The sequence below is a fragment of the Coptis chinensis genome, chromosome 4 (assembly GCF_015680905.1).
Source record: "Coptis chinensis isolate HL-2020 chromosome 4, ASM1568090v1, whole genome shotgun sequence".
Classification (NCBI taxonomy): domain Eukaryota; kingdom Viridiplantae; phylum Streptophyta; class Magnoliopsida; order Ranunculales; family Ranunculaceae; genus Coptis; species Coptis chinensis.
In genome coordinates, this window is record NC_141459.1 from 31,847,187 (window position 1) to 31,867,174 (window position 19,988).

Sequence of the window (19,988 nt, forward strand, 5' to 3'; positions counted from 1 at the left end):
TTTGTAGCCCTACGATGGTCAGAACCCTTCAAAGCAAAGAAACTGCACAAGCCACGAGAACAATAACAGGGTAAATACCAGGTTTATTTTCCGTACAATGATGATACAAGCAAAATAAAATAATCCTTGAACACTTACAACTTTTTGCACAGCCTCGTTGTTAACCCTTGGGGAGGATTTCCTAGAAGCTTGAGCAGCAGCATTAGCAGAGAAAAAAACCTGAAAATATAGCAATACATATTGAGAAAACAAAACTACCAAAACATGCCACACCATTAGATAAGGCACTCATAGATCTAAATGGGGATGCCTGGAGCAAGTGACCAGAATAAGTTTTATACCTCATCCTTTTGGCGATAACGCGCCCCGCCAAAGCATTCACTTCAACAACCTTCTATGCAGCAAATGCCATCCATGATATTATTTCATCGTCCAACTTAGTCTCATTGACCAGATCAACAGCAGTATGGAGAAGTGAGCTTGAAGTGGAAACGACAAGCTTATCTGCAGGAGGAAAATGAACAACTCAAACAACACTTCTCCTCAAAATAAAAGATAATATCCGTGATCGCACACACAATGAGGAATACCTTTGCCCACAATGCCCTCAAGAGCACGAAGTGTGCTAAGAGAAGCAAATGAGATTATTAGCCAAAATATTCCTTCCATCAACCAAAGCCAACAAGCGGTATTTGCCCGATGGGAAGCCTCCTTTAATCAAATCTAGGGTCTTTGCTCCATGAACCAAATCAAATCCAAACCCGGTAACAACCTTCAAAGAGGTGATAGTCTTGTATGCTTCAGGAACATCGAACAAAGTAGGTCTCAATAAGAACATTTAGACCGGATAAAGTTGCTTCTAGTTCGATGTAAGCCCCGAGTAAATGCTTGTAGTTGGTGAGAATCAAGATCCTTCACAAGAGTGGGTTCATCAAATTGAATCCAAGAAGAAGCACCGGTGCCTTCAATTCAGCCACAACTTCCCTACAAAGGATTGTCTATCATATATTAACATCAACATATAGACTTCAAGGGTGCTGTCAACACTTGTAAATTGGCAGGATTCTCCCCAGAAAGGACAGAGGCGAGAATGATTTCTCTACACCCTTTGCAGGTTTAGAGAGCAACAAGTAAGATACAGGGCCTACAAGGACTGGAACGGTATCAACTCCAAGCTGCGGAGATACCATCAGTCCAACTCCAATCTAGAACGAATTTGAATGAAACAGAAGATCAGTAGTGACATCATGTATAGTCAACAGGCCACAACTTGTACAAAGCATAAGTCTTACAAGGAGGGAATGAGCATATTTCCTCTGAAACAAGTCTAATACACGAGCTTCTGAGAGGCGTTGAAGGGTTTCCGTGTAATCCTGTACCAAAAAAGGGAGATGGTCTAATCTCATGTCTTCCCAATCATTTTCTCATAACCTTATGAATGAACAACATACACTAATCTCAGCGGCTTCTTCAGAGATATCAGCATCCTTTCCTCGAAATCTTTGTAATGCATCTTCAAAGCCTTTCTTGTGACCAACCTCTGCCTGTTGGACAAGTATGAAATCGATCAACAAAATAAAAAAGATGGTGCATTGATACCAATTGTTGAATTACTCTACCCTACTCACACAAGATCGCCGCGGGGTATGTTTTATGCTATTTAATGGGCTGTAATCATGCCACCTCTATAATACTTACGTAATATAAGACATATACGTAATATAAGACACAAGAGTTGGCTATCACACAAATGAATATGGTACATCATATCATACGATTAATATAAAGGCATCATTGTATATATAGTCCTCGTCAAAAAGGACAATAGTGCACTAAAATATAAATACATCGACTTCATAGATTCTAAAATATACCTTAAGGTTGTGTGCTGTCCTAAGTCCCTTCTAAATGGTGTTTACTCATTCAAAATGAGCTCTTCAAGAACTTAGAACCGTTGTAAATTGCTTTTATTACGCTGTGTGATCCTAGAAACAATATTCAAAACAAAGATAGTTGAATCAAACTTACTAAGTTGCTAAGATACTAATAATTTTGGTACTAGAAGTATCCAGCAAAAGATAATTTCTATTTTCAATTAAACCACAAAAACAAGACGTCATTGAGTGACCAACATATAATGTGGCTATGAGCTCAAATGCATCATGCAACCTTTCATTCTTCAGCGAATTGCATCTCATATGGCCCCACTAATAGCTCTGTTTGTAACATCCTTGGAATTTACGTATAATAACCTGGATTTAATTCAATACACTTATCACAAAAGAAGATATATCACTAACCTGGACTTGTTTTTATCATTGGTGGGAGCAATTCCTCGCAACTCAGAGGCGGTATCGTCATTCTTTATAAGAGCACCGCCAACTTGCTGTAAATTAGTAAAACAGGCATGAGGCACGAGATAAATATTCAACAAATTTGAAAAGAAAGAGTAAAGGTCCTTCATTACACAGAGATTAAACATAATATCAAGCCAACTAATAAGAAGTGGGAATAAAATAAGTGAACGAGAAGTTGAGTTTACCTTATTTCACTCAAGTTTCCAGGCATTGATAGTAACGAAATATCATGAATTGGAGTGAGTGAAGCAGGTAACGAAATATCATGAATTGGAGTGAGTGAAGGGAGCAACTGATTAGTGGTGAACAAGTTTATCAAAATGCAGACTAGAAAATGCTAACAAAAAATCCAATTTGGCCCATCTAATGGTAGGTACCACTACCAGTCCCTAGTGTGTTGGCCCAGTGGATTTAAGTTAGAATATAATAATTTTACTTTTACTTGGGCCTAATTTAGAGAAGTAAAAAATCTTACATGGTACCCAAGTCCTAATTTCAAACATGTGCACATACAGTAAGACACACAAAAGATTCATGATGATGAAGTTCACTTACCATCCCCGCTAATTGTGAAACATCCATAAAGAAGGCCAAAGAGTCAAAGACCTATTCCGGTCAATATTGTACTCTTGACACTTAACTTGAGCGCTTTATTAACATCTGATAAGAACTATGGTAGCAATCCATCTCTAGCCATTGCCATCAGTATTCAAGGCTGAAAAGCAAAGATAAGAATTACAGAATACAAACAGCCATTCCCATGCCTTTTCACAAAGGATTTAAGATCAATACTAATTTCTTATTCTTTTGAAGGCATACCTATTTAAAGATGCCATATACCAGTGCGTCTCTTGCACAACTCTTCCTTGCAGCTTTGTTCTGTAGTGAGTGAAAATAACCTTAAAAGTTCGCATAGAACTAAAAAAATATCAGTTTCTTTCGAGTGAACAGTTTCACACAGAAGTTAGAAGTCTAACTTATCAACCATATTTTGTTCAGTGCACAACCTCCAAATCTTCTCAACCATTATTCTGTTATGTATTCCCTAATATTCTGTTATGTATCCCCTAATAGAATAAGTAAATAGGATGAGGCCTCAAATAGGATACGAGCTATGACTAATGAACGAAAAGAATACAAGATACCTCAGGGGACTCATATCGAAATCATGAGCATCTCATGAAAGCACCAAGGACGCTTCACTTGTTAACACTCAGACATTATACACTGGACCATTCTCAACGTTAGCTTGCCCCTGTTACCTAAACACCAAATAGGACATTGATATCTCCAGCCCAATACATAAAAATATTAAAAGGCCAAAACATAAATTTTTCCCTCTACCATTCCTTCATTGATATCTCCAGCCATAACTAGAACTCTGCAAAAAAAGAAACTAAATTCAATCCACCTCATTCCATGTATTCTTATTTCATTGTATACTAGGAGTAAATGCAACAATTAGAGTACATTTTAAATTGACTAGCAAGATACAACATTTGGTAGTTCTCCTCACCCATACTCGACATCTTGAAAATCCAACCGAACCATTTTGTTCGTTATGCGTTACTATCCATTTATTGACTTCCTTGGGTAAAACCCAATCCTTTTAAATAGCACTTTATTAGGCTAGTTTCACATCTATTCATGGCCAAATAACTGAAAACAAATTCAAGATCGACACCCAAGTATTTAAGCCTTTTAAGGTACATATTGGACTTGAGATAATAACGTGTTTATCTCAAGTCTATTCCAAGTTTACTACCCTAATCTACATAATGTATAATTTCAATACTTAAATTTATCATCCGAAATCGATAGCAAGAGTGCAAAGACAAGATCAACGAATTCAATTCAATCCAATCGACTTCATAATGATAAAATTCTTATTCTACAATCTAATTTAATGTCAAAACATTGTTTGTTCACAATCATTAATAGTAATTTTCCAAAATATCTACAACAATCAAGTGACCAAGTGGCCAAAAGGAGCACATACAAATCATCCATGCATCCTAATAATGAATTTCTTCAAATGACTACAAATCTATACTTAATTTTAAAAGTGGAGGTGTATAAATTAGCTGACTTAGTTTTCGCTTACGAGTCCTTGGCTTATAAAGATTGATTGAGTAGGTGAATGAAACTGGGTCATGTGGTCATATATTCACTCAGTACAACCACTTTCAATAAAAAGAGAAATGCCAAGAATAGGTAAACCCATAAGATAGTACTAATTCAATAAAAAAAATAAGACAACTACAACTATATTCAGTCATACTCACCACTCTCAGCATAAACTCCTTTCCTTTTTTTTTTTTTGTCTTCCTCAAATCAATAGATTCTATTAACATCAACGCTATATATATATTGTTCAAATTAACATGTATTGCCTGCTCTTTTATTTGAACCTTTGTGGTTTCGGATTTGGACAGGTGAAGTGCCAAGACTTTCCCGGTAAGCACAACAACCCTAACATAGAGGAAACAGAGATACAATTCTCAAGAAGGGCAAATGGTAACATAAAAGCAAATTCCATACAAACTATACAATCAAATAATCATGTATTTAAACAAGGTCCTCATCAAATTAGTCACATTTGGAAAAGGCCAACAATAACAACGTACATGCCAGATCTAAGTATCAACACAAGTAAGTGAAGTAACCCATCATTTAAACAATCAACCATCTTCAAAATATACAACTTCACTTTGAGAACAAAGCTTTTTTACATAATTCGAAAGCCAAAGAGATAAGAATCAACATACAACTTAGTTCAATTAGATTATAAAAAAATTGAAGTGGAAATTTAACAAAATTTCTATAGTAATTAGGTTCCCTCGAATAATGAAAGGGAATGAAGCCAACACAAGCAGATTTTTTACCCTTGTCTTTGATACATAAGAAAATTTAAAGGGAATTGAAATCTAACATTCAAAGATGCAACCTTTAGCCATGTTTGACAGGTTACACCAATAACAAGAAGAAAAAAACCATACTAATTTCATGTCTAGCCAAAGCTAATTCATTTTTTCGAAAAATAGAAACCCTACATAAAGGAGGCTTCACTAAATGATAAGCATTGCACGTTACCTTTGGCCAAAGAGAATCCTTCCTTGAGTAGATTGAACAATTTGTGTAATTGATTGCGTAAATCGAAAACCGTAGCCAAAACCCTAACTGTTATAAAATGGGGAGAAGAGAAGATGAAGAAAATGAAGGAGAAAAGCAAAATGATGGGTTACCTCAATAAGCAACAACATCGATAAGAAGAACAACAAAGAAATTCTAAGACCGGCATGTCTTAAGTTTTCTTTTCCAGTGAGCGAGAGAATGAAAAGCATTCTCCCTCAAAGTTTCCATCCACCTTATCTTGTTTTTATTTTCAGGTTTATTTTATTTTTTATATTTGGTCACGCTTCTGTATCTGTTACATAATATCTATCTAAACGTGACCAAATAAATCAAGTATTTGCTTATATAATATGTAACGGTTGGTAACATTTCTAACGGAATGCATGTGTCACACGCTTTGTAACGGTTGAATATGTGTTAGGAATCAATTTTCCTATATGTTGCAAAATCAGTGTTATGGTGTAGTGACCCCACCCCCAAACAAATTTTTGGCAATAAAGTTTGAAAACTTGTTTTAACGTGGGTCTTTTAAGGTCAGATTCCCGAGACTTCCTAGATTACTATTTTTATGGTTTTGATATTTTTAACTTTTTATGAATAAGATTTAATATAAGAAAAAGGAAAAATAATTAATACATAATTAACACCATATAAGAACATGACTCAAAAACCGAGAAAATATGCAAGAGTGGAAAACGTAAATTATATTAAATGTGGACTTAGGATCCGGTACTTACAGCCACACACTCCATAGGGAGGGCCCGGTTACCTGAATGGTGCACTTACCAATATATAGAATTGTAAGGAAGTACACCAACCAACAAAATGAGCCGTTTATTGTCAGATACTCGAGACTTTAACAAATAACTTGATATATATATATATATATCCTGTAGTTTTCCATATATCAACAACCTAAAGAGTTGTGGGTCTTTCCATAAATAAATAACATCGAATGCACCCCTAAACAGAATCAAACACCAAGATTTTCTACGACGCAACTTATTGAAATGAAAGCGAAGTTTGATAGATCTAAAACGTAACCGAGCATACACCTTCTTTTTCATCTTTGAACGAGAAGGTGTCCAAGTGAATGATTATAAGAAAATGGATGTTTGTGGAAGATCTGTTGGATATGGATTAGTTTTAGAAGTAAGGAATGGAAAAAATGAGAATGTGGGTTTAGCACAAAACTCATTCATGGTGTAGGTGGGAACTATCTAAATTCTGAAAATGAAGGTGTCAAGTGCTTTTCTCTTGAGAATTATTTCTATATTAAGAGGATTTAGAAAATCATTAAGCACAGAAGAAACAAGAGACTCAAGCTCAAACTCCAGGTTCCTTTGAAAAGGTGGGAGGTGGGGAAAATTGATGATAGAAGATGAATGAGTGTCAACTAGAGCTCTCAGGTCTAGATCAGTAGAAGCCTTGAGATATGTCAGACATTCCTCAATAGGCAGGTCAAAAGAATCACTGGGATAGAGGGTGAAAAATTCATCTTCCGTCATAGCGTCAAGAGATAAATGGATGTTGGCAGGGTGGGACTCGTGAGGTGGCAGGGAAGAGTTGCAAAAGAGATGAAGGAAATCTTCCTCAATTTCATCTACGTCCAAGGAGTCCTTGTTGAAGTTGGAACTTCCAAAGAAAAGGAATTTGTGCATTTGGTCATCCGGAAACGTGGTTTTGAAATAATCATGAGCTAAGCTCTCGATCATGCTAACCTCTCCATCGATATTTGTATCAGAAAACTGTTTGATCATTTTAAAAACATTGACCTCAACAGAAAGATGGCCAAAGGACAAGGACATTGAACCATCGCGGCAGTTTATAAGCGTGTTGGCAGTTGCCAAGAAAGGGCGCCCTAAAATGATCGGAACAGAGTCGTTAGTGACTTCTGTATCGAGGATAACAAAATCCGCCGGATAGTAGAAATCCTGAACCTTAACTAGCACGTTTTCCACTACACCCTTAGGATACTTGATAGACCTATCAGCTAATTGCAATGTCATTGTTGTAGGTTGCATTTTCTATAGACCTATTTGTTTATATAAATAATAAGGGAGTAAGTTAACACTCGCCCCCAGGTCTAATAAAGCAGTGGTCGTGTGAGTATCCCCTAAAGTGCGTTGTACAGTAGGACGACTAGGGTTCTTGTACTTAACGATTCCATTGTGGTCCGTTAAAGTTGGAAATTGTTCAGTTAAAAAGGCGTCTTTAGGAATCTTTGTCTTACGCCTAGTAGTGCACAACTCTTTGAGAAACTTAGCATGGTGAGGTAACTTTTTAATTGCTTCAAGAAAAGGTAAGTTTATCGTTAGATTTTTAAAAACGTCTCTAATCTCGTCAAAATTTGTATCCTTGTTTAACATAGGGTATGCCCGTGCCGTACGACACTAATAGAGTCGCCTGCGACGCTAACTCTGTAGAAGCAGCCTAAACTTGAACACACCCCCCTCCCCCGTTTTGATTCTATTATAGTGGCTATTGTTCTATTTATGGTCAGGAATGATTATTAGGCTGAGAAACTCGACATCACACTAACTTGAACCACCTGAAGGGTAATTTGGATAGAACCTCCCCATTATTTTATTACTTTCCAATGTTTTGGATCATGTTAAAAGGCTGCAAAGACAATTCTCAATCAATAAATCCGGTAGTGATTTGCACAGATGCTCTAGACTCATTCATCTAAATGGACTTAAACATAGAAGAACACCAATTAAACCAAATGAAATAAGAACAATATGAGAAACAGATACATAATCAGACTCCCACAAGTGGTTTGAATGAGGACATCAAAACAGTACCAAAAAGAGCACCCACAAAAGTACGCCAAGTACAAAAAAAAGTAGCGAAAGTACAGATAACATTGTTGACAATCATAACTCTTCCAGAAACCCCATCCTCATTCGCCAATGTCAAGGTCATTATCATAAATCCCAAGCCTTAAGGAAACTTCATCGAAGAAGTATGTAATTATATGTTTTAAATTCGTTAAATAGAGTGAGTAGGAAATACTATATGTACTGAAGGGAAGAAGAAATTGACAATTTAGAAGTGAAACAATGAACGATTGTATTCACCTCTAGACTCTTTTCTAGTTTTGGAACAAGCAAATATGTAACGCCCCAAAACTCAAACAATTACAAACCTATGACACGTGGTTTTTATAGTAAAATTTTGGCAGCATCTCCTCTGTATTTTTGACATTTTATAAATATAAACCTATCATAACCTGAAAATCACAATCATATATTTCTCATTGGTTAATCCAGTTACTTAACCGTCTTGACAGATGCCAGAGCAGTCAAATAACTGGCTTACAAAAATGAGACCACTTCAGCATTATGACTTAGTACGCCAAAGTATTTGAATGTCTCGACTAATGCCAGATCATCAAAGCACCTCGTACAAAGTTATTACCGAAAACACAAGTAAAATACATGCATCCGAGTCCCATAACTATCAAAAGGTCTACACCCTTAACAAATGATATTTACAATGTATAAATATACCATATTTCCTAAAGTTTCCATTGGGGTAATTCCATAAACGCGACTTTCTGTAACAACACTAATAAATCAAAGAACAAACAATAACCACCGAAATGCTACCTGCACTAAAATACCTATAAAAGCAGCAGAACCAAATCAAAGCTCAAATCAATCAAAATTATTATTTTTCGACAAACCCAAAACCAAAAAATAGAACCCTTAATAAATAAGCAAATAAATACCTGTAACAACACTAGAAGAAGCTCAGACTAAACCTTTACATATAAGAAAACAAATAATTCATCTCTGGCTAAACGATTTTAAAACAAACTGAATCTTTACATGGAAAATCAAAGAGATTGAGTTATAAGAGAAGAGATGTTACCTGTTTCACTTGACCTGAGAATCAGCAGAGATCACTAAGTTATAGTGACTAGCCAAGGTCCCATCGCCACGTTCATGGATGAAAAAAATAAACAACACAATAAGTAGAGAAAGACCAGGGAAGGAAAAATGAAACAAATGAAAAGGAACATACCTGAGAATCAGTAGAGATCACTAAGTTTGAAGATATGAGAATTGAAATTTCTTTGTTCAGCTAAATACCATATAAACAGACGTCACCATTTAGTAGGAATTGAAATAGATTTGTATAGAACTATAAATTCAGGTGTTGTAAGATCAAAAATAAGAAATTAGGGGAAAAAAAACTAACCAAGGTTTGCAAAAAGTTCTTCAATGAAATATTGACAAAATGTAATTACACACCAACTAGCAAAACCTACATAATTTGAACGAAGCAAATTAACCAAGTAAGAGCAAATACAAATGTATCAATTTGATGACTATAAATTCAATGAGAAACTACTCAACACGTGACTATAAATGAAAAGAACTTACGGATTATAGTAAGACTTCTGGGTAAACAAAGTTTGGGGTGTGACTTTCCGAATTTGGAGGGAGGAGAATATCGATTAAATGCGAAGAAGTGCACCTTGATAGTGCAACATATAATTGACCGTGGCTGAAAACTTCAGTGCGAAGGTCAATCCTCACATACTTCACCGATTGTCCTTGTGACTTATTTATAGTCATGGCATAAGCAACACGCACAGAAAACTGTCTTCTTGTCATATGAAAAGGAAAATCAGAAGACGACGGTGAAAAAGATATTCTTGGAATAAATGCATGATTACCCGCTTTTTCACTAGTCAAAATTCTTGCAAAAAGAACGTGAGGTCAACAGTGGACCACCATCAATCGGGTTCCATTGCATAATCCATCTTTGGGAGCAATATTTCGTAACAACATTATAGGACAACCGACTTTTAGGTTGAGACGAAATGGTGGTAGACCAGCTGGATCAAGTGAGTTTAGGTACTCATTTGGGTATTGATTAATATTGGCTGGATTCGTTGCATCCTCGTCTGCCATCTTGTCTGCAGCTAGAAATAGAGTATTTTCCCCTGGGAACATATTTAAAGCTGATGCATTAATATCATTGATATCATCATTGTGTGCAGATAGAATTGTGTGCTCAGTTAAATATTTCGGTGTAACTATGGTAGGTTGATTTAGCTGAGGATATGTAGTAGAAATGAGATCCTGAAGATTTGCACATCGATGAATTGTTGATGGTAGTTCAACTATCTCACTTGGGTCACTTCCTATCTAATTAACCAGAAAATAGTAATGAATATTAGTACGAATAAAAATAGTACAAAGAATGATGCAAATGAATATCAATATTAAGCAAAATAGTACAAAGAAAAATACACAGTTTGGCACCTCCATTAAGAAATTTGTGAACGCAATATTTGCAGAGTTTCCATTTTCCAATCGCATGTTTTGGGCAAGAGTTAGAACATGAATGTGACTCCAGTGGAAGGAAGACCGCAAGGAAGCACGCACAATCTGTTCTGGTATAACTGGAAGGCATTGATGGAAGTCACCACCAAGTACAACTGTTATTCCACCAAAAGGTTTATTATTGTCGCGAGTATCTAGAAGTGTGTGATCAACTGCCTCCACACAAAACTTATTTTGCATTGGGACTTCATCCCAAATAATAAGTTTAGCTTCCCTGAATAATTCGGCATGCATTGAATTCTTACTAAACCCACAAACATAGGTATCAAGAATATCTAGTGGGATGCGAAAGGTTGAGTGAGCAGTACGACCACCAACCATTAGTAATGAAGCTATTCCAGATGAAGCGACCATAATAACAATATGGCCCTTAGCACGACACGTAGCAGCGATTGTGTTGTAAACAAAAGTTTTGCCTGTTCCTACTGCTCCATTCAAAAAGAAGAGTTTTCCTAGATTTTGGGAAATGGAATCTATCACTGTTTGATATGAAAACCGTTGCTCTGCATTTAGGAGAACCCTATTGCCATGTGCTTTTGCATTTTGAGGATTAAACTAAAATTGTCGCTGGTCCCATATGAGTCGGTTTGCAGCAACTAAGTTCCATCTTGTAGTTAACAGAGGCAGCGGCATTAAAGGGAAATTATCTAGTGATTTACCTGACACTATCAAAATCTCATTTAAGAGAAATAAACCATAATCTTGCACTTCAGCAGGGGTAGGTTCTGGAATGTTGAACATTGTGCGAAGCTTATGTGGAAGGTCATCACATATATTTTCCCAAAAATCATTCCACAATGTTTGGGGTTGCAAAGGATTGCACTCTGCGAGAATAACACAGAATAGTCGGCGAAGATGATATCCAGTCTGCATGACTGAAGCTTCCTGTAGACATTGCACCCATTCGCTGTCATCTTCCAAAAGTCCACGTGCAACACATGCATCTTTAAAAGTTGGAAGTGGAGGACCATTACCAATCCTTTTCAGATCATCAAATGATTGAGGTCCTTTTACAACGGTTAGAAGTAAGCGCAGGTAAAATCGCTCACCGGAATTAGGACTGGCAAAATACATTCTACCAATAGCAAATTTTCCCTCTCGTATCCTTCTTGTCCAAGTCTGAGATTGTTTGTTCCAAACATAGTATTCGGGGAACTCTTGATAAGTGAGGCTTCTTGCTCTTAAATCTGATGCACAACAATCAAAGAAGGCAGTCAAAGTTGACTTTTGGCGCTCCGCCCTTGATAGTATATCATGTATTGGTTCATCAACTTTATAAACTCTGTGCATTGCATTCGAGGAGATGAAAGTGCCAAAGCAACTGTGTGGGAATCTCCTCATGTAGATGGAAACTTAATAATCTCCAAACTACTTTCAGTGGGCCAATGTATCTCGCATCCAAGTATTGTTGGATCTCATCCAACTCATTCAACACTATTGTTGTCATGTCATGCCCTTTAAATATATACTTGTGAATATATTTAACATAATGGATCCCAGCACAAACTTCAACATTAATATGGCAGTTGAACATCTTAGAAAGATAAGGATTATAAGAAACAACATCCCTGTTATCAACTGTATGCCCCCTCACAATATATGATCTACCATTGTTACGACAACGGTAGATAGGATATCCATCTTTATCCATGGTGGTAGCATCTACAAAAGTCTGGGGATAGTGATGCTTGTATCTACCATTTACCATGCATAGAGAGTTAGGATTATTTAGTCCACATGGACCATGAACCATACATGTGAGGACGGTCCAAAATAACTCAGGTTCGGTTTCTGGATCAGGAAACTCTGCACATATAATGCGATCAACTTGAGCAGGTATACGGATCTTGTCGGAATGTCGGAGATATATAAGTGTATGCATATGGGGCAACCCGCGTTTCTGGAACTCAATGGTGTAGACATGTGCAATGACAGTACCAAGCACACCTTTCTTTTTAATTTCCTTCATCAAGGCCCTTCGCTTTAGTTCAAAGACACGAGACACAACCTCTGATCGATGAGTTGCAGTTTGGTGCTCAGACAATGCCTCAACAACTTCGTCCCAGTGTGGATTTGCAGTCATTGTGAAAATATATCAGGATGCTTATTGTAACGTGTAATGGCCATTGAATCCTGAAAAATTTCGAACATGAGCCTAGGGATGCCGACACAAGATACTGGTAAGACCACTCATCTTCCAATCTGGTTTGGGTCGAAAGCTTCAGCTGCAACATCAGTGGTACCTTGATAAAGTTCAGCCCGAAGCTTGTCTTGCTATAGCCTATAACTTCTCATTTTGTTTTGTTCAGTCAATGCCCATCCATCCACCAGAAACTCTTGAAATAGTTTGTGCCCGCGTAAGATTGCAGAATATTCTCCAGGGCATTCAAATATCCTGTAACAGTAGAAATCCATCTGTGTCAATCAGTCATTAGTATTTGAACGCCTCATATCAGGTGAGCACCCAAGCTCTCCATAAGGAAACATTAGCACATAATGCAAAGGCAAGTAAGTTGGATGACATTCACTGATCTGCATGAATTCTTGCCCTCCTTTAAGATATATCACAATATCCCTCATATTATCTCGCTCACTGCCATCCCCAGGTAAAATGACAGCAATCTCATCTGCGCTTGGCAAGTTGTAACGACGTCTGTCTCTAGTAGCACTGTAATGCAAATAAGCAGGTACATTGAAGTTCTCACCATGTTAAAGAGAGGCAGATCTAAGAACATCGTATGTGTGGTGAAAAGTAGTAGAGAAACAATTATACTGGAGCATAGTTGCATGAATTATCTTCAGAACATCTGTGTTCAAACGGGGATTACGAAGTTAATCTATATCCAATGCAGCACTGGGATCATATATGTAATGCTGAGAGTAAGTTGGCTGCCGCCCAGTGTCAGGAATTAGAGATCCAGTTCTATGATGCAACTGATCATGTATAGTAAAAGGCCTTGGACCTCGTCCAGTAAAGACACGCTCATTTCCTCCAAGGCTCGTAAATGCGAAAGCTTGGTTGTATTGTCTCATGTACTTCCGAAATGACTTTGACTTGCGATCATTTCCATCATATAAAGCTTTAAGGACTGGAGGTAATGACCATAGTGGAGGCAATTTGACTTTCCCTTGCGAACAACAAGTCCCGAATTGAGGACGTGATAATGATGAATCTTTTAGTCATTCATCCATCCAATGGAGTGCAGTACAAAATGGACATTGAACATCCATTCTCCCCAAGGAGTGTCTTCCTTGTTCAATCAGACGGTTAGAAACAATATTGTCAACTTTGTCTTCATCATCACTTATGTCAGCATTATTAGCAGAGATTGAACGGTCAAAATCATTATGGTGAAACTCCTCACAATATTGTGCAGGATCCCCAAATAGTTGTTGTTCGCAAGAGAAATAATTGTATATATTTAGACAAAGGTGCCATTATTTTGGTATTCCAATTTCAATAAGTGTGAAGAAGTATACCGCGAATTTCGGTTAGTTGATGATGATGTAGAAGCTGCATTTGTCGAATGTGATGTTGGATGGACAAAGGATGAGGTAGAAGACCTACAATTACGCGTACTGCGAAGAAACTTGTGATGTTAGGTAGGATCTTATGGTTTTCTTTGAAACTATAAACCAAACCACAAAGAACCAAGAGAAAGATGTAATAAACTACGTAGTAACCTTACATTTTGGTGAGACGGTGTTGGTACAAAGTTCTCATTGGTTGAATGTGGAATTGCATGAGGTAATTAAGGATACTGAAGCAGAAGATATACATGTACTGCAATGAAACTTGCACAGGTGAGTTATATATAGATTTTGATTAAGGAAAACTGCTAAGTGAAGTACTCACGTGTTGTTTTGATCCGATGAATCAGCATGGGCACTTGATGTGACACATTCTTCGGGGAGCATAAATAGCCTTACAGGATTAAGGAATGATAGAGATTTTCGAAGAGACTCTGAAGAAGAAAGACGTTGGTATGGTGTTGCATGAGGTGTAACTAGACTATTATGTGTTTGATGCTTATCAGCTTGAAGTGAAGTTTGTGGAAGTGAATGAGAGTCATTCAATGTTGAACTCATCTGTTGGTGGTCAATGACATGACGTGTGACTACTTGTGCACCTTGGATGGTGAAGTTTGTGCTGCCAATTAGGTTAGTGCTCCTTTCTCTTTCCCTTTGAGCATGCTGTCCTAGTATTCTATTTGTTATCTGCACCTAATTATAAGTATAATCAACCGAATAGATTGGGCGAAAGAGGAATGCATGGATGATATCAAAGATGGCAAGTTAGTATTAAAATTAGAAAACGTGAAATGTAAAGATGGATGACCACATGCAACACAGTTGGTGGGTAAATATTATACATATAAGTAGGCATTAAATGGAAGTTATTAAATGGCGGTGAATTTACTACAATTATAGTGTACAAAAACACCTTTTTGACAATGCATGAGCAATTATAATATTATTTTAATTAAAGCTCATCTTACATGAGAACCGGATGGCGGGAGAAGTGCTTGATGCTTGTCAGCTTGAAGTGGAGTTTGTGGAAGTGAAGGAGAGCCATTCAATGTTGAACCCATCGGTTGGTGGTCAATGACATGACAGTTGCCAATTAGTTTAGTGCTCCTTTCTCTTTCCCATCGAGCACGTTGTCCTAGCATTCTATTTGTTATCTGCACCTAATTATAAGTATAATCAGCCGAATAGTAAAGATATGAATGAATGGATAATAGCAAATATGGCAGTTAGTATTAAAATTAGAAAACATGGAATGTAAAGATATGAATAAAGTAGTCAAGGATAATAAGTGATCGAAGACCCAAAAATAAAAGCAAATTGTAAATGAATAGATGGATGACCACATGCAACACAGTTAGTGGGTAAATATTATACATATAAGCAAGCATTAAATGGCAGTGAATTTACTTCGATTATAGTGTACAAAAACACCTTTTGGATAATGCATGATCGAGCAATTATAGTATTACATTTTAATTAAAGCTCATCTTACATGAGAACCAGATGGCGGGAGATGAGATAGAGGAACACTATCGATGGAAATTTGCACATTTATTTATAAAAGAAGAAATAAGACAATGCAATATACATAAGCAACAGTGTAGAAAATAATTCGCAAGTGGGGAAATGAGATTCATAAAGTCAGTATATTAAATGGCAGTGAAACACCTTATGGACACGATACATCAGGCCATTACATTTTTTTTAACCGGATGGCGGGATATTAGATAGAGGACATTTATAAAACAAAAGAATAAATAAGGCAATGCAAGCAAGAAATACCTAGAAGCCAAGAGGCGGTTGAAGATTGAGCCTCTCTTGGGGGGCAACAAAGACATGTTTGTTTTGGTTTGAAGGTTCCTTAAAGGAGTCCATAGGGTGTTTTCCTTTGTCAAGAATTGGTCGCGTAAGAAGCTATAAATATTTGAAAGAGAGTTCAAAAATGTGATGTGAAACCAATAAGAGTGTTAGGACAATTTGGGTAACTCAAAGTATGTTAATAGAAGTTATCAATACCTGGGGGCAAGAAGGTCATTGAGGAGTATGTGGTTGAAGGTAGAGTCCATCTTGAACGGGAACATAAATATTGTTTTTCTTGTTCGAAGGATCCTTATAAGGGTCCATTGGATGTTTACCCTTATCTATGGGATCCTGTAGAAACAAATAGAAATAGATACTCAATAAAACATGCAGAAATAAACATAAAAAGATAGGTGGGGATAACATACCATTGAAAGTCGAATCTGCAATGAAAAAGGGTGCCTAAAAAAAAGACAAAGCAGTAGTGATTATTTCGCATGTAAAGGTAGTAGTAATTAGGCGTAAACACAGATAAAAATTAGGTGGCAATAAATAAAACAAAGGGGATTTAAAAAATTAGAGGGCAGCTGACGGTAGTAAACCATGAGCAGTGATTATTTTGCATGTAAAGGTAGTAGTAATTAGGCGTAAACACAGATAAAAATTAAGTTGCAGTAAATAAAACAAAAGGGATTAAAAAAATTAGACGATAGTAAACCATGCCAAAAAAAAAAAAAAAAAAAAACAAATGAGAAATAAAAATCAGACGATAGCAAACAGATGTAAATTAGACCACATATATAAAAGTGCCACATATATGTTAATGGCAACCAGTGGCTCAATAACCTCCCACTACCTTCCATGATCAAACTTTTAGCTCATTCACACTCCTAAAGCCCAAAGATGGGCACTGCTAAAATTTTGAAGAGGCTTTTCCATAAACTTGTGACTTACAACCCCTCTGAGCAGACACTTAAATGCATTCAAAACATGATTCTAAACTGGAAGAAGCAGTCTATTCAATGCTTCTAAAAAAAACTTTAGATTTGAATTTAGAGGAATGAATAAAGATAATAACACTGTATGATTAATCTATTGCTAATAAGCTTTTTAATATCAATAAAACAGATGTGTCCATTGTACTTGGAAATTTGGAATGTGGAGATATGATCGTACAGATTAGATGGCATCAGCTTAATCAAGACCTAAAGGCAACTTAAAAATACACTAAATTAGTAAATTGATTAGTGAAAGATGCCAGAATAGATGCCTACATCTCACTAAGGATTGGAAAGGATAATGACCACACAGAGCCTAAAAGCGGAAAGGGCCACATATATAAAAGTAGTGGGGTAGTGGAGGGTGGAGCACATATATAAAAGTAAAAGAAAGTAAAAAAACATTTTATTTTTTTGGAGTTTGGTAGACATTGACTTCGAATACCAACAAAAAAACGTTGATAAAGTCTGGAAGTTTGGTTCCTGTTGTATATATTAAAGGTATTCTTTGCTTTAGCCATTGATAGTATTTGTATTGATGAGAGTGAGCTCTGAAAGAAAAGAGGAGTGGCGCAATCAGGTAATAACCTTTTGAGGAAAAAAATCCAGTAACTAATTCCTTTGTTCGTCTGATTCCTCTGTGCGAGCGCTTCACATTGCTTTTTATTAGATAGATATTTTAGTTTTTGGTATTTCACTGTGTCGGACACTTCACATGTGTATCCAATAGTGATACACATACCAGTGTCAATGTACCTTAGTTTTAAACCCAGGTGGAAAGGGAAAATCAAGTGATGCATAGGTGTCCCTTCGTTCTACACCTTGAGTTCCAACGGCCATATAAGAAGACCCCTGTTCCCAAATGAAGACTTTAAAACAAAAGTAAGGAGAAGGAACTTCACCTTCTGAAAGGAACTGGTATGGCAACGAAGCCTTGATGGCAAACGTTAGTTGTAAATTATATATGGTATTCTCCGAGTAAAACTATTTTCAGTTGGGTCACATGTCTGTGGTTGTAAGTTTGTAAGTTGTAAATTACATGGTGATGTTCTCTGGTAACAACTGTTTTCAGTTGGGTCTGTTATGTTTGATACGGTTTACAAAAGAGAGCACAAAGGACCAAGAATCCATAACTGAGAATAGTTTCCTCAACAATATAAAGTGGATGTGCCTGTGAATATCTGCACCTACAATGTTTATACTACTCAAACAGAGTGTAATATGTATGTCCATATACCTAAACAATTAACTTGATAACAGAAGCATCATAATGTCTAAACAGATGACCACCACTTAAGCAAATAAAATGTTAGAATCATCGAAAAGCAACAGGAATTTCAGCTATTTGGCTCCAAGAAGGCCACTTACAGCTTTTTAAATCACCTTCAACAAGAACCAACCAACTTGAACAATTCATAATACAACCAAACTCCTATCTTTTTCGGAAACACTTACCAAAACTTCAAAAATCATTGAATAGGTATGAATAGGACAAATTAACGCCGAACTACTAAAACAAGGGATTATAAGCTCAGCTAAAAGGTGAGATGTTAGAGTTTTTACCTCAGTTTTCTAGGGAAAAACAATCGAGGTAAAATCCACTGAGATAATAGAGTTCTATAAAACCGAGATAATAAGCTACTAAATTATCTCAGAAGTCTGACATCTTATCTAAATATATTATCTCAGTTTTCTAAATGAAACTGATATTATATAGAATAAAACCGAGATGAATTGTTGATTGAAACCAATTAGTATAGAAGAAAACTGAGATGTTTTTTTTTATTGAAACCGAGATAATATCAAAAATTAACCGTGATAAATTCTTTTGGAAAGGGAGATTGTTGGACAACCTTTTATCTCACCCTTTGTCATTTTTTGCTGGTATTGCTCATGACAATTAACCATCAAATAAAAACCTGTCCCAAACCACCACATTCCCTTTCATATTCATAAACATCAACACCAATTAACAAAAGCAACCCGTAAATTCTTTGAAGAACTTATTTCATTAAGATAAGAAAGAACAATGTCGAGCATGAACTTAACTTTCGAAGAGTACTAGTGATCAGTCAATTATTTATAAAAACTCAAATATTGTATCAATTACTATTCTTCGAACTATAATAAGACATTTTTTTAACCTTTCTCTATATATTCAGGAAAGGAGATAGATGGTTCCTGCTGAATTTCCTCCTTACAGATGGTTCCTGCTAAGAATCGACAACTCCCAAGGTATTCACATCAATCGTCAGCTGGAGTCTGGAAGTGGGGTTGCAGCATACCCATATCCTTCAGAAATCTGACTTCCATAATATGTTCCACTCCAATGATTTCCACGATTCACCCTCAGCTGGCAAACAAACATAAAAGAATCATCACAAAACCCGATAATGTGGTGAAGATCGAAGCTTGATGATGAAAAACAGCTTCGTAACCATTTTGTCAGTTTCATTTTATTTTCCTTCTCTCTCTTGTATCTATGTGTGTGGATACTAATTGTACCTGCTTATTGCTTGCTGGATTTTTGCACCATGAGAGATAAACTATTTGTTTTTCATACTGAGAAAATGTAGTGTCTCCATACTGAGAAAATGTCTGCCTGAGATCTTCAAAACTGACACTTGGATCTAATCCTCTAACATAAATCTACAATAAAAGAAAATTTTTTGACACCAAATTGCATAAGTAATCAACGGCAAAATGCTTATGGGTATAAACATATGACTCACTGTTGTGTTGATAAAGTATTCATCGCACTGGACATTTTGGGCAGAGGCTCGACTTGATGCATACCCACTTAC

At 36.4% G+C, this 19,988-nt stretch overlaps 1 protein-coding gene and 2 long non-coding RNA genes across 8 annotated transcripts; all 3 read right to left on the reverse strand.

The window, feature by feature from the left end:
• Window positions 1–884: 884 nt before the first annotated feature.
• Window positions 885–2,928, reverse strand: LOC147503210 (uncharacterized). Of its 4 annotated transcripts, XR_015220144.1 has the most exons (6): window positions 2,543–2,928; window positions 2,301–2,386; window positions 1,875–1,985; window positions 1,452–1,544; window positions 1,293–1,373; window positions 885–1,205 (listed from the first exon to the last, which is right to left on the reverse strand). It is a non-coding gene; the product is annotated as an uncharacterized LOC147503210 (long non-coding RNA). The 4 variants fall into 4 exon arrangements; XR_015220142.1 differs by having other exon boundaries at window positions 2,301–2,927; XR_015220145.1 differs by lacking the exon at window positions 1,875–1,985 and having other exon boundaries at window positions 2,543–2,925.
• A 94-nt stretch (window positions 2,929–3,022) lies between these two features.
• Window positions 3,023–5,633, reverse strand: LOC147503211 (uncharacterized). 3 transcript variants are annotated; one of them, XR_015220147.1, is made up of 4 exons: window positions 5,451–5,633; window positions 3,503–3,738; window positions 3,177–3,236; window positions 3,023–3,072 (listed from the first exon to the last, which is right to left on the reverse strand). It is a non-coding gene; the product is annotated as an uncharacterized LOC147503211 (long non-coding RNA). The 3 variants fall into 3 exon arrangements; XR_015220146.1 differs by having other exon boundaries at window positions 3,030–3,072; window positions 3,177–3,256; XR_015220148.1 differs by having other exon boundaries at window positions 3,054–3,072; window positions 3,177–3,275.
• Window positions 5,634–9,376: 3,743 nt separating this feature from the next.
• On the reverse strand, window positions 9,377–12,938 carry LOC147503212 (uncharacterized). The gene is made up of 6 exons (XM_086604739.1): window positions 12,325–12,938; window positions 11,515–12,137; window positions 10,775–11,334; window positions 10,313–10,657; window positions 9,525–9,584; window positions 9,377–9,385 (listed from the first exon to the last, which is right to left on the reverse strand). The coding sequence occupies exons 1-6, from the start codon at window positions 12,936–12,938 to the stop codon at window positions 9,377–9,379; spliced, it is 2,211 nt and encodes a 736-aa protein (XP_086460865.1).
• Window positions 12,939–19,988: the final 7,050 nt, after the last annotated feature.

Excerpts from the sequence above, each read along its gene's own strand:
- LOC147503212 (XM_086604739.1), bottom strand. The coding sequence starts at position 12,938 with ATGACTGCAAATCCACACTGGGACGAAGTTGTTGAGGCATTGTCTGAG. Across the intron at positions 11,335-11,514 it reads TGAGATTTTGATAGTGTCAG|TGATAGATTCCATTTCCCAA; the intron begins GTAAATCACTAG and ends CATATCAAACAG. Across the intron at positions 10,658-10,774 it reads TCACAAATTTCTTAATGGAG|ATAGGAAGTGACCCAAGTGA; the intron begins GTGCCAAACTGT and ends CTGGTTAATTAG.